Source organism: Dipodomys merriami, unplaced genomic scaffold (assembly GCF_024711535.1).
Source record: "Dipodomys merriami isolate MVZ:Mamm:240054 unplaced genomic scaffold, mDipMer1.0.p SCAF_524, whole genome shotgun sequence".
NCBI lineage: Eukaryota > Metazoa > Chordata > Mammalia > Rodentia > Heteromyidae > Dipodomys > Dipodomys merriami.
This window is the reverse complement of record NW_027206096.1, coordinates 354,179-369,039: the sequence shown is the minus strand read 5'-3', so window position 1 is coordinate 369,039 and position 14,861 is coordinate 354,179. Positions and strand designations below refer to the sequence as shown.

The 14,861-nt window shown below is 47.6% G+C and overlaps 1 protein-coding gene across 3 annotated transcripts in view; it reads right to left on the bottom strand.

Annotated features, from left to right (window-relative positions):
* Positions 1 to 14,861, bottom strand: part of LOC138811393 (arf-GAP with SH3 domain, ANK repeat and PH domain-containing protein 2) — a 153,203-nt gene that overhangs the window by 43,625 nt on the left and 94,717 nt on the right. For all 3 annotated transcript variants that reach the window (XM_069999123.1, XM_069999124.1, XM_069999125.1), the window contains exons 8-11: positions 11,716 to 11,791; positions 11,353 to 11,439; positions 3,625 to 3,728; positions 3,447 to 3,516 (exon numbers count right to left, since the gene is read on the bottom strand). In XM_069999123.1, coding sequence (XP_069855224.1) covers positions 3,447 to 3,516; positions 3,625 to 3,728; positions 11,353 to 11,439; positions 11,716 to 11,791 — 337 coding nt within the window. The remainder of the gene's footprint in view (positions 1 to 3,446; positions 3,517 to 3,624; positions 3,729 to 11,352; positions 11,440 to 11,715; positions 11,792 to 14,861) is intronic.

The window sequence follows — 14,861 nt, the reverse complement described above, 5'->3', positions numbered from 1 at the left end:
AAGACACTTTCTCACTTCACAGCAAATGGAAACCATCAAAAAGGACGAGCTTGGAGGTGTGCACCTGTTATCCTGTTATTCTAGCTCTGCAGGAAGCAGAAGTAGAAGGATAGCGGTCCTGGGTTGGGCTGGGCAAAAGCAGTATCTTGTTTCAAAAGTAAGCAGAGCAAGTGAGTACCAGTGGCTCATATCTGTAATCATAGCTACCCAGGAAGCTGAGATCTGAAGATAGTGGTTCGAGACCAGCCCAGGCAGGAAAGTATGTGAGAATCTCAATCTCTAATTAACAACAAAAAGCCTGAAGTGGAGCTGTGGCTCAAGTGGTAGAGCATTAGCCTGAGCAAAAAAGCCCAAGGACAGTGTCCAGGCTCCAGAACTGGCACCAAAAACAAACAAAAACATCAACAACAACAAAAAATACCAGAGCAAAATGTGCTAAAGGGTGCCGGTGGCTCACGCCTGTAATCCTAGCTACTCAGGAAGATGAGATCTGAGGATCGTGATTCAAAGCCAGCCTGGGCAGGAAAAGTCTGTGAGACTCCTATGTTCAATTAACCACCAGAAAACCGGAAGTGGCACTGTGGCTTAAGTGGTAGAGCACTTGCCTTGAGCTGAAGAGCTGAGACAATGCCCAGGCCCAGAGTTCAAGCCCCACAAGTAACAGGAAAAAAAAAGTGCTAAAGGCATGGCTGAAGTAGAAGAGTCCCTGTCTGAAGCAATAAGGCACTTGCCTAGCAAGTACAAAGCCCTGAGTTCAAACCCTAGTACCACAAAAACATAAAGCAAAAACAAAAACAAAAACAAAAACAAAAACAAATTTGCCCATTTACAGGAAGCAGTTAGCCACAGTAAAGCTGAAAGAAGAATTTGTGAGAAAAAATTTCATCCACAAAATCCCCTTCTGGCTCCACTTTAGAAACAAGATGTCATCAATCCATTTGGCTGTACTACAGGGTTGTTTTTGTTTTCAAAACTGTTATTATAAAGGTGATGCACAGAGGGTGACAGTTACATCAGTCAGGTAAAGAGTACATTTCTTTTTGGACAATGTCACCCCTTCCCTTGCTCTCCCAGTTTTTTCCTCCTGCCCCCACCCATAAGTTTGTACATCAGTTTTATCTCATTTACAAGGCAGTCTACCTTTCACTGAGAAGCTCCAGTTTTGTGCAAAATTCAGGAAGAAGGGCAGATCTAATAGCCTAATGTATATCTGCCTTGAAGGCACAGAATCTAAGTGATACAGCTATTTTAATCATGTCATCCTTTTTACCAATTTGTCAGGCTTTTAAAAGGAAGTTTGCATTCTTCCTGCATAACCGATCATCACTTTTAAAAAAATCAGTTTGCTGAAGAACCAATGGGAGCCTCTTCCAAAATAATCCAGCCCAGCCAGCCCTGCATGGTGTGGCAGTGCTGTAACTTGGCAGGGAAGGCGCCTAATGACAGTGCTTCATCCCAAGGAGCGCTTTTCCCTGTGCCAGAAACACAATTGGTCGGGGCTACTGCAGAATACCAGAGTGAGCTCCGACTGAATCCATCCAGGATGGAATCCTCATCGCTCTGCCTGAAAACAGAGGATAGCAATTTCACTTCCCAAACGCTGCCAGCTTCCGTTTTCCTAACTCACATGCGCCCTGGGGGCTTCCTGTTTCTAGCAGTGGGACTCCTGGTGGTGAACCAGGAACTGCATTTAGCTTCCCCTTTCTTGGGACCATCTTTGGGAGTCTGATCCTTTTTCTGATGGGAAACTAGCATACACGAGGGGCTGCTGCTAAACAGGTAAGAGACACTAACAGTCACACCACATAAAAGAGGCATCATATCAACTCTCTTTCTCATCTAGGTCATTAGAGCTAGATGCAAATACTTAAAGGTACAGGACCAGCTGGGCGCCAGTGACTCATACCTGTAACCCTAGCTGCTCAAGAGGCTGAGACCTAAGGATCATGGGTGAAAACAAAGACTCCAGCACAAGCGAGGCTGGAACGGGGCTGTCTCTCAGGACCCCACCGCCACCATGACCTTTCTCTAGGACCCAAGAAGCTGTGCCTCTGCCCAGCGGGGTTTTTTCACGTAGAATGGGAGAAGGGACCAAGAGGAAGGCTCAGAGAAGACACAGACACCGCCACCGCCACCCAGGGCCACAACTGAGGCGGCCGGTGTGCACACAGGGAAGGCCTGCACTAAGGGAAAAGGAGTGTGAACACTCGGAGGACACTGGCCTTACCAACCACACAGCACTCAGCTCAGCTCGGGCCAGTCAGCCCCACACCTGTCTACCAGCCTGCCTGGCTTCCCCACCTCAGTCTCCCCCACGCATACCACCTTCTGTGAAGAGCTGTGTTGAGACTGTGATGAAGTTCCTGGTCTCTGTACCTCATTTTACGGATTGCCTTTGTGTTGTTTCATTTTGTTTTTGTGGTACTTTGATTGAATCCGGTTCTTCACAAATGCTAGGCCGTGATCTACCACTTGGATTACACTCCCAGCCCTTGGCTACATGGTGTATTTTTGCCCAGGCTGTCCTTGAATTTGTGATCCTCTTGATCTACCTCCAAGCAGCTGGGATTACATCCATGTGCCACTGCACCCAGCTGATTGGTTTTTCTCTATATGGCTAACCTACAGGGTTCAGGTTTCTGGGGGGTTTTGGCGGGAGGGGGGGTGGTACTGGGAATTGAACTCAGGACCTCATGTTTATAGGCTGATACTCTACCACTTGAGCAAAGCCAAACCCCCAGCCCTTTTTGTTTGATTATTTTTTCATATAAGGTCGTGAGTTTATGTCTGGGCTGGCCTCAATCACGATCCTACTATTTATGTTTCCCATGCAGTGAGAGAACAGGCATGAGCCCTCAGGCCCACCTTCTACTGAGATAACAGCGTGAACTTTCTGCCCACTTGAATGCTCCCTACTCTCTGCCTCCCAAACATGGGAGACCTGAGCCTGTGTTCAGGCATGAGCGCTGCACTCGGCATGGGCTGTTATAAACAGGATGATGGAAAAAGAACTGACTAAGATTGAACACAGAGATTTGTATAACAGTTACTGAAATGGCTTTTCTCTTGGATTTCTAATTTCTGAATACTTAAGTATTTTCCGTTTAATGGAAAAATAGAAGTCTTGTCCCAAGTGGGAGTTCAGCTCCCAGGACAGGCTGGCAGGGGAGCTGCCTGCTATTCTGTGGCTCCTGGAAGTCACAGCATTGCTCCTCATTCCAGGGAACGTGGCTGATAGGCCACTCTGTGAAGCTGCCATTCATGGAGCCCACACTCCACCCAGTAAAACACGCTGGAGCTCACACCCATTCTTTAACAGAAAAACTGCAAGAGTCACCCCCAACACCACTACACAGGCCCAACACCTTTGTCCTGACGTCACTAACAGCAGCACAGAACACATTTAGCTACGTAAAGACCACAGATTAAAAGAGAGTAGTACTTACAGTACCATGGGATATGGTCAGAAAACCATTTTTAACTGAGCATTTCCTTTTCTGCCACACTTTTCGGATCCTTAGAGGGGAAGCAGGAAAACAAGAAGAGTTTAGACATTTCAGACACGGGAGACAATGAACATACACACATTTCAACTCTAGCACTAGTGTCACCAGGTTCACCTACCCATCACTTTTCTTGTAGAGGCTGCCATTCCGCTCTGTTCCGTGTTCTTTGTTTCCCTGAGGCTGATGTAAGCTATAAGCTGTACTCTGGCGCATTTGTGAGTCCTGAAAAATAGTCAAAAAATTGCTTTATAAGGTATCGTCTAAGTCTCAATAGACAAAACAAAAAATGTCTATATGTGTTTTTAAATTAGAAAATTTCCTCCTTTTCACTATATCACAAAGGGGCGTGAAATCTATTATCTAGGAGCTCATAAAAGCCATTTTTCAGGATAGAGACAAAGTGTCAAAAATCATCATGTCCAGTGTTGGGGTTGTGCGGCTCTAGTGCTTGCCTGGCATCACAAGGGGCTGGGCTCCATCCCTGCCTCTGGAAGAAGGGGGGGGCGGGGAATAGTGACACAACATCCAGGAGGCAGATGTCATTTCCTGCCTCTTACTACAGACAAGCTACTCAGGCTCTCTGCCTGCTTCCTTCTTGGACAATAGGAAAACCAGACCCAGAAAGACAGTAAATACAGTCAGAATTAAATATAAATACCAGCTCCTAATGGTATCAGCCTAGCAATCCACTCCTTACCTATTTATCTTAAGAACTGGGGCCTGATACTAAAGCAAACTGCTCCAACTACATGGACAACCATCCATGAGGCAGCTGAGAACTGACGGAGTCCAGCTGACTAGGAAACTCCAGCCTAAGCACTTAGAGCAAGGACCAGGGACCAATCCCTAAAGCTAGAGTCCCATGTCTGGCCTCCAACAGAAGGTCAACTGGTGCTTAACAAATGATCAGATGAGCCAAGCTGAGAGTAGAAGGGGCTACCGAGACCAGCTGGAAAATCTGGCAGATCTGAAGGGAGTAAGAAGAAAGCCAGACACGGACAATTCCAGAAAGGCTGAGAGCCCTCCCTTTTGCCCCCACCCCCAGTTTATTTCCTAACTGAAGAAACAGACACAGAATGAAAGCAGGTGATCTACTCAGGGTTCAGAGCTCCTGAAAGCAAGTGCAGAGTATGAGATGGAGTCAGACCAGGGTGCTCCATGCTCCACCGGCTGTCCTGAGACAGGAGGGCCAGGCTCCGCACAGCCCCCAAGAAGATGACTATTCCCGGATTCTGAGCACATGCCCAGAGAGGAGGGGACTGATGCATGAAAATCAGTGACCTGAACCCAGAATAATACTCAAGAATCAAAGAGTCCAACAGAGAAACCAAAGAGAAAGAAAGTTTGGAAGAGTTGTAAAGATGTGGGCAAGCAATGGAAGAGAACAGCGAAATGTCTGAGAGGCAGGCATATGGAGGGGCAGACAAGGGGCCACTATGTAAGGAGGCAGGGGTGGTCCTGTAGCCCGAAGACAGGAGACAGCTTGGCAGGCAAGATGGAAGCGTAGATTTCAGTGCTCCATTCATGATGGTGTGAAAGAAGATTTGAAGCACAGCAGTATTTATATTTGATGAGACCTAATTTATGTAATGTTTATTTTGTTGTTTGTACCTTAGGGATCAAATATAAGAAACAATCACCTAATCCAAGGTCATGAAGTCTATGTCTATAAATCACTCTTAACAGTTCAATAATCCATTATCAGGGAGTGTGTGTGTGTGTGTGTGCGCGCGCGCGCTCGCAAGCGCGTGCATACGTGCGTGCGTGTATTGTTTTTGCTTTTGGTGCCATTCCTGGGGTTTGAACCCAGGGCCTGGACTCTATCCCTAAGCCTTTTTGCTCAAGGCTAGTGCTCTACCACTTGAGCTACAGCTCCACTTCCAGATTTTTGGTAGTTAACTGAAGATAAGAGTCTCAGAATTTTCCTACCTGAGCTGGCTTTGAACCCTGATCCTCAGATCTCAGCCTCCTGAATTATTTGGATTACATAAGCCACTGACACCCAGCTTGAGTTCATTTTTGATTATGGTATGAGATATTTCCCATCTGTGCTTTTGCTTGTGGCTATCCCATCATCTTAGCTGCATTGTTGGAACGCTTGTCCCCATTCCATCTTGGAGCTGAAAATTCACTGGCCACAAAGGCTTTATTTCTGAGCTCCGTCCTGTTTCTCTGATCTGTGTGTATCCATATGTCAACTCACATTGCCATGGTTATTACAGCTTTGTCAGACCTGAAATCAGGACATGTGAGTCCTCCTCCAGCATTGATTTTCTCTTTTCAAGACTGTAGGCTATTCTTGGTCCCTCACATTTCTGAATGAATTTCATAATCAGTTTGTCAATTTCTATAAAAAGGCAGGTGGGATCTGGATGGCAATTGTGCTGCAGTGATAGATCAATTTGGGAGTATGGTCACTGCCACATGTCAAGCCAGATCCACAAATAGGAATGTGTGGCACTATTTGTTCCTGCAGTACTGGGGTTTGAACTCAGGGCCTTCTGCTTACTAGGCAGGTGCTCTATCACTTGAGCCACATTCCCAGCCCCATCACTGACTTTTCTAAACTCTGCCACACACATGCAACAACTCTGGAAAAAAAAAAAAAAAAAAAAAACCTTTTACTGGGGAGTCAGTAGTGTGTTAAGAAACTCTCCAATACCGAGCTTGACAACTGACTCCGAAATAAGCAGATCCCACATGGGAGAAACGGCTTCACTTTCTACAGGCATGTTCTGTAGCATGCAGGCCTGTGGACCCAGAGTGAGCTTCTCACTCATGGGATAGGATACACCCAGGATCCACATTTCCCAAGAGGGCAGATCGGAGAACTAGAGATGTGCAGCAAATCCAGCTTTCACCACTGCCAGAAATAATGTAGTAGAGGGGTAACAAAAGCGTGCTCACCTCATTGACTCTACGAAAGACTAAAAATAAGCCTGTCAAAAGACTCAGCTGAACTGGATATAGTGGTATACACCTGTAATCCCAGAACTCAAGAGACTGAGGCAGAAGATCTCAAATTCCAGGCCAGCCGGAGCTACAAAGTGAGATCTTGTCTTAAACAAACAAACAACAACAAAAACCCATGATTTAGACCTGTAATCCTAGCTATTCAGGTGACTGAAATCTAAGGATTATTATTTGAAGCCAGCCCAGAAAATTTAGTCTGTGAGACTCTTATTGCCAATTAACCACCAGAAAACAGGAAGTGGCCTTGTGGCTCAAAGTGGCAGAGCACTAGCCTTGAGCCAAAAACAAAACAAAACAAACAAACAAAAAAACCCTCAGGAACAGTGCCCAGGCCCTGAGCTCAAATCCCATCACCACCACCACCACCACTACCACCACCACCACCAACAACAACAACAACAAAACCAAATCAGAAAGACTTGACTTCACGACTAATGTCTACTAATTCGAGGAAAAGTCACCTTGTAGGTGACATCAGTGAAGGCTTACGGCTGGGTGCTCATGGCTTTCACACCAGGGAGAACCAACCAGGTCTCAGGACTTTACAAGCGTCGGTGGTTCTCTGGGGAACACAAAAATCCTATCAGCATCCACGTACCCTCCATCCAGTGACACATTCTCAGACACCAGACACCACCTGTGGTCTTGACTTTTGGGTAGCTCCCAGGTCCTGCCAGGAGGCTCCTAGATGAGTAATGATTCTATTCCTGAAGTCCAGGTACATGGACTATGCTGCAGACCTCACAGGTTGTACGCAAGCCCTGAAGTGAGACTCTACAATGTCCTAAAAACTTTTACACCTGTCCTCCTCTCATGAAGTCCGTTCAGACAATTCCGTGAGCGGTGACCTACAGAGGGGGACACTCCTCAGGCGGAAGATTTCTCTGCTGAGGAGGGGCTATGAGGTCTGGCTCATCTCAGCGTGGAAGGCACTGCAGATGGCGGGAGCCAGCAGCAGCGTTCTCAAGTCTCAAGAGCCCTCTCCGTTGTCTTGGGGCAATTTCTGAAGACTCTAGTACAAGGTGTTGAAGTCATGTGGCACTCACTGAAAGAACAGGCGTGGAGAAGCACAGACCTGAGGGCCACCTGGCGGCACAGCACTGAGCAAGCTGCAGCACGTGCCCCATCCCCTCTCTCTTGGACTCAAGTTGTGAATGTGGGTCCATCAGACGTACACTGAGAGGTCGCACTGGTGATGCCAAGTGCCAGAAAGAATCATGAAATGTCCGGCAAGCAGGCAGTGCCTGGGCCTGGAGAGGAGCATTAATTATCACTCCACCCCCAAATGAGAGGTCGGTGGGCAACAGTGATGCCGGCTGGATGCGGGGCGGGAGGAGTGAGAAGTAGGATGGGGGAATTTGGCCCAGAAATCTGTTCACCACCTGAGAGCTCATTGCTTGCTGAGCAGGTGAACTGGTACTGTTCATTACAATGGAGCCGAGAGCCTGACAGGAAGTTTTTCTCAAATCTTGCACCAGCTCTAGGGCTGATGCAGGCACAGGAGATCGAAGCGTGGCGAGGTCCAAGACCTGGCCACTACGGTGCTGGTAGATGAGGAAGACATGGACGCCAGCTCTTCTGCTCCGCTAGACAGATGCTGCGCAACCTCTGGTCCTGGACAGAAGTGGTCCACATGGCCCAGCTGCTACAACTGTAGCAATCCCTGTCACCTCAAAAGCAGCTGCTCAGACCTCATCACTGGCTGTCATTCCCACAGCACCTGGGCTCAAGTTGCCAGCCAGGGCAGCAGACCTCTCCTCACCCCTCCCCCTCCACTGCTTTCCCTGCCCCACCCCCGAATGTGGGCTCCTGAAGAGGTAGGAGGTGCATCGGCATTGCTCTGTTGAGTGTGGGCATGAGCAATGCCTAGTGCAGAGTGAGCACGGAAAGAAGAGCAGCAGAATGTGTGGACCAATGGCGAGTCCTATGTCCCCAGGCGCAGGAGCAAGCGGGGCTGCCATGCTCTCGGCAGGGAAGGCGGAGATTCAGCGATGCCCGAGGTGAGCATGACACTGCTCATAAATCCAGACCGGAAAGCTGAGGTGAGGGAAAGACCGTGGAGGGGGGACCCCTGCCTTTGCACAGACTGTCCAGCCACGCTCCACCACACGAGGATGTCTGAAAAGGAGAAGAGCTGGCCAAGAGAAGAAGTAGCCATGAGGCCAGAGTGGAAAAAGCCCTGAGGTTTTAGCACTTAAGGCTTTGCAACCCAGAGCCTTGAGTCTGACCCTTCCCCACCAACACAAGTCCAGGCTCTCAGCGCCACATGGAAGGACTGGCCCGCACCACAGCGGACACACCAGAGCAAAACCCAGAGAACACACATGGGTGGACGTGGGAGGAGGAAGGCTGACATGGAGAAACACGAAAAGCAGCTCTGAACGGTTGTAACTTTGTAGGGGGATCTTTCCTGAAAATCAAGCATGAGGATACAGAAACTCTTGTTCATTTATACAACTTTTCAACTTTTCTCTAAGTCGGAAAACTGGGGACATCACAATAACACCCTCAACAGAGAGCAGAAAACCTCAAGAACAACATATGACTTTGGGAGATGGGAGATATACTAGAATCCTAAACAGCTCAGGCTCGAAACCTAAGTACAGCCAGGGCTGACAAAGCAGAGCACTGAAAGCACCACACTGCGCGGCTGCTCTCCTCGTCCACCATCAGTGACGCTGGGATTTACGGATGGAGACACCACCAGTGGCTGTGGACCACCATCAAGCAGACACGTCACTGAACTTTCATGAACCATTCCCATACACTGCACAGAATTTTCCTCACACTGCATAAAAAATACCCATCAGCATCCGCTTTCTACGTCGCAGAGGAGAGAGAATCCCAGAGAAAAGGAAGGAGAGAAAACAAAATATTCCAGGCCTGCTGGAAGGTGAGGGAAAGAAGACAGAGTCCCAATCCCGACAATCACTTTAAAACATGTCAACCTTAACTGATTCACGTTTGCTTATCACTCCACCAGTTCACCGGCTGTCCAGTCTACTGAACACCACTGCCAAAAAGCAAGGCAAAAAATGACACATGGGTTCACAACCCAATCACAACCAGGAACGTAGAGAACGTGTTCCCGACAGGAGTCACTGGGCACCAAGGGAGGAAAGGGAAGAACCCCCATGCGCCCCAGCTCTGGTCAGTAACCCATCGAACTTCTGGTCTGTGCTGGTACGTCTGCTACATTTTTCTGCAGCTGACAGGACCAGCATTCTCAAACTTCCTAATTCTGCACAGCCACAGACCACCAAGTTGCTCCGACGGCTGCAGACCAGACTGCTCCTCCCCTCCTTCATGGCCTGCTTCCTGCTTGTATCCTCCTTGTCTGACAAAAGGAGCTCTCAACCACCTCCTCGACACTCAGGCCCACACCTGGTACTGAGCTCTCTCCTCTCAATTAGGCCACAACTTTCAAGTTCTTATTCTTATTCCATGTTTGGGAATCTCAAATCATTAGGTTCTGGATTTCTCTGGAATGGAAGGAAGACCCTATGCTTTGCGTATTTTCTAGAATTACTCATGACCTCTCCCTTAGCTCGCCCTTGTGACCAAGTACCCCTTGCTGACCCCTCGGACAGAGGAGGCCGGAGTCTTTCTCAAGCTGCTCACAGGACAGCTGAGGGAAAGGCATCTTGGGCAGCAAGACACAGACACAGCCTACAAGACACGGGCTGTGTGACAAGCAAGCCAATCACTCTGAATGGGGTTCTAAACCCTTTTTAGTAAAATCTTCTATGACAAAAGAGGATAAAGGGCCGCTGACCGTCACGATACATGAAGAGGAAATATATGCTTTTTCAAACTCATGAACAATACATGCAAGACTTTCCAAATACTGGGCTACTTACTCTCCTAGACTTCGGTCACAAAAGGTAAGTGCATTTGGGAAAGAAACAACAATATTCAGTTATAGTATAAGAACTTTCAACAAATTGCCAACAGAGAACTTTATATTGTTACCCAGATGCTTATCTAATGGCCGTAAATACATTTAGACACATTCCTTTATTGACAGAGGTGGATGTGTTTAATTCACATAACACCCCGCTATCAGGACAGGGAGACAGGAGCATTGCTTGAGCACAGGAGTTCAGGGGCAGCATGCGCAACATACTAAGATCCTTACCTCAAAGGCAATAAAGAAAAAAAATCACATTATAATACTCACTCCATAGTGAGTATACTATTTTAAGTTACCCTTAAAAGTTACCTTTAATTTTTTTAATGAGCTCCAAACCCCATGAATTGTTGCTGGTGATGTATGAGCACGTGAAAATGTGCTACATGAAAAATGGAAAAACATGGACAGATGTCTGCTTATCAGATGCAACCATAGGCACAAACTCTAGACATCTCTCTCTCTCTTTTATAATTTAAATAGAGTCATGTTATGCAGTCCAAGGGCCTGCAAATCAAAATCCACCTGCGTCAGCTTCTCAAATGCTTGGATTACAAGCATGCATTACCAACCCTAGCCTAACCCTCACACACAGAACACAGTCTCTCTTTGAGAGACTCAGATAGTCACTCAGTTCTGTGCCTATTCCAAGACACAAGTTTCACTTATGTCACAGCAGGGCAACACAGGGGCATGGCAAATGCACAAATGGAAGCAGTCAATGTGCCAGGAATGAGAAAGATTCCCACCCAGCCAATGAGGTCCACTGCCTAGAAGCAGGTGCTTCCTCTGAAGCAGACATGTTTTAAAAAAGGTAGTTCACAAAACTCAATTGTAAAACAATATTTGGATGCTTCCTGTCGGTCCCAGAGTGAACTGCAGGTCCCTGGAAGACAAGCATCTCACCTTCCTCAGCCCAGAGCCCCCAAGACACAGAGAGCCTTCTATTCTAAATCCCCTCACCTCCTTCTGTTCAACTTGCAAGGCTGATTTCAAAATATCCCGGAGCTGTATTAGCTGTCTTCGTTCTTCATCCTGGGCCTGTTTGATCTTTGAAAACCAAGCAAAGCAGAGAAAAGTTAAGACTGGAACACAATGCCATGTGGAGTCGCCGCCGCATTCTCCAGGAGCCATGACTGCCTCCCTCCTTCCCTCTAGTGGCTCCTGCCATTACAGGGCGTTTCCCTTCTCAACAGCACAGCATGCAAATGTGAAAGCACATAGACTGAAGAAGCCCTGGTGGAACTGCTGACCCCATGGAGATGGGACCAGATAGAACTGCTGGTTGCACAGAGGCGGCTAACCTACCGCCAGGGAGCGGCTCACCGTGTGAAGGTCTGTGGAGAGGGTTTCAATAGAAGGCTTGAGGCTCTCTACTGCTTTCAGTCCATCCTGGAAAAAACTGGACAGGGAGAGGGGGAGACAGAGAACAGAGACTGTACTTCACACAGAAGAGTATTTTTTTTTTTTTAAGATGCAGGAAAACTTCTTCAAAGGAAAGTGGTGGAGTCATTATGTAATTCCTGGGGGATATGTAAAGTATCAGGCAAGCCAAGAGCAAACTGTCACTCAAAATCTGGAGAAATGATATAGAAAAGGAACCTTGATAAGCCCAAGGACTTGGGATTTTTTTCTTGACCCACATATTATCAGGCCCAATTTCCAGCTTGTAATGGAAATGGGAGTCTCCTGACAGTGGCAGCTGGAATTTCTATCAGGGACTCTTCCGAGCATCCAAATGGAGAGATGTAAGCCAAAGACCTAGAGAACCTTCTTCAAGAGGCAACAGCCATCTGGACACCAGTGGCACAGCCTATGATCCTAGCTACTCAGGAGGACAAGAGCTAGAGGCTCTTGGTTCAGCACCAGCCCTGGCAGAAAAGTCTTCAAGACTCCAGTTAGCCAGCAAAAAGCCAGGCTAGAAACGTGACTCAAGTGGTAATAGAGTTCAAAGTCCAGTAGCAGGAGAGAGAGAGAGAGAGAGAGACAGAGACAGAGACAGAGACAGAGACAGAGACAGAGACAGAGACAGAAAGACAGAGGGGGGGGAAGGCAGGCATTGGTGGCTCACACCTGTAATCCTAGCTACTCAAGAGGCTGAGATCTGAGGATCGAGGTTCAAAGCCAGCCCAGACAGGAAAGTCTGTGAGACTCTTATCTCCAATTAACCACCAGAAAACCATAAGTGGCACTGTGGCTCAAGTGGTAGAGCGCTCAACTTGAGGTGAAGAGCTGAAGGACAGTGCCCAGGCCCAGAGTTTAAGCCTCACAACCAACAAAAAAATTTAAAAAAATGTTTAAAGAGGTAATAACAGCCAAGTAGAGAAGCAACAGTATACCAGAAAAAAACAAGGCAGTCCTGATGTACACAAACAGCCAGGCTCCATATGCAGAGTAAGAGAGCATGGTTAGAGAATGTAAAGCCAAATGCCAACATGATTTTTTTTTTTTTTTGGCCAGTCCTGGGGCTTGAACTCAGGGCCTGGGCACTGTCCTTGAGCTGCTTTTTGCTCAAGGTTAGCACTCTACCACTTGAGCCACAGCGCCACTTCTGGCTTTTTCTGCTTATATGGTACTGAGGAATCGAACACAGAGCTTCATGCTTGCTAGGCAAGCAATCTACCACTAAGCCTCTTTCCCAGCCCCAAACATGAATATTTTTTAAGATTACAACTCAATGTGATGAGGCCACATGATAAAGGATTGAGGGAATATAACAGAAGTTGTAAACGTCTTCTGCAGCAACAACTGCTATTGCTCAGTGCTGTCTCTAACGCATGCTGTATATGTTGGGTGGAAAGAAAGAAGCTACCTACTGGGCTTAGGATGAAGTTCAAACTGGTAAGAGGCCTGAGTGCCTCTGGGATTTAGCACCACCTGTCTCCAGTCTCGAGCTGCTGCATTTACCACCATGGGTCATGTGGCTCCAAAAGAAGCGGTGACCCCCCCCCCATTTTTCCTGCCTCAGGCCCCCTGTATACGCTACTTTTGTTCTCCAAAGGCCTCTAGCTGCAGTGTGCCTACTTCACAGGCTATCCCACTCATTCTTAGCAAAAATATTACCTCATTACTAGGCCTTGCAAAATGCCCCAGTATAAAAGAGATCTCCTTAGTATATTCTCTTAGAATATTTCCTCACTTGCTTCAAAACTTTTTTTTTTTTTTTTTGTCGGTTGTGGGGCTTGAACTCTAGGCCTGGGTGCTGTCTCTCAGCTCTTCAGCTCAAGGCAAGCGCTCTACCACTTGAGCTACAGCGCCACTTCCGGTTTTCCGGTGGTTTATTGGAGATAGGAGTCTCACGGTCTTTCCTGCCGGGGCTGGCTTTGAACCACGATCCTCAGATCTCAGCCTACTGAGTAGCTAGGATTACAGGCGTGAGCCACCAGCGCCCGGCTCAAACTTTTTAATGTGATTATTACTTAGCATAAAATTTTCCCATTATATAAACAAACCCTACATGTGGGAAGGGTATATTCCACAGTGGATGGCATAGGAAGGAAAGAAAGAAAAGAAGGGAGGTTGAGAGAAAGGGGAGTTACCGACTTCCACCAGCCCAGTGGACTTGGAAGAGACTCCGCCCAGCTCTGGTGATCCAAGTGTTCAGGTGACCTGACATTCCTTTCAAACTAAGCTGTGGCTCTGTGGGACTTCCCCATACCAAGCCTGTCGGGAAGAGGGGGATCCCAGGGAGGAGGGCGTAGACAGCACACAGAAAAGGGTATGGCTACAAACCCTGCAGCAAGCTGATAGGACACACCCAGGGTAGGCGAGGCTGTGAGAATGCTCTCACCTAGCTCTTCTGATGTATGCACGGTTCTTTATTTCATTTTTTTCTGAATATAGACCATGCTCCTGGCCTAGTAACCGCATCAGTGTCACAGTGACCTAGCCGTATATGTGTGCTATGATGGGGCAGAACCACCGGGCCTTTCCGCACCATCAGTCATGAACTCATCTGGTTCCTGTGCTTTCTTCAATTTATTCCTTACATCATCATTTCTTTAAGCACTTTAAATTCTGGTGAACAGAAAGGAGAGGGAAGAACCAGAACATGAGAGGGAGGGAAGGATAGGAAATAGAGGACAATGAGCACAGATAGAGGCACCCAGGGAAGGGAACAGGTGCACGTCCTGGCAGCCCTCCCTGCGGTGGGAGGGGGCAGGGTGGCGTCCAGGGCTGAATCAAGTCTGGTCTCATAAATGACATTTGCAGTGTTGCACAGGACAGTACGTGGGCTTAAGATGTGGACTCCAAGCTGGGAACTGGTGACTCACACCTGTAATCCTAGCTACTTAGGAGGCTGAAGTCAGTGAATCATGGTTCAAAGCCAGCCCAGGCATAAAGACTCTTATCTCCAGTTGACTTCCAAAAAAGCAAAATTGAAAATGTGGCAGAGTACCAGCCTTGAGCAGAAAAAGCCAAACAAAAGCAGGAGGCCAAGTTTTAGTCCTAGTACTGGTGCATGTGTGTGT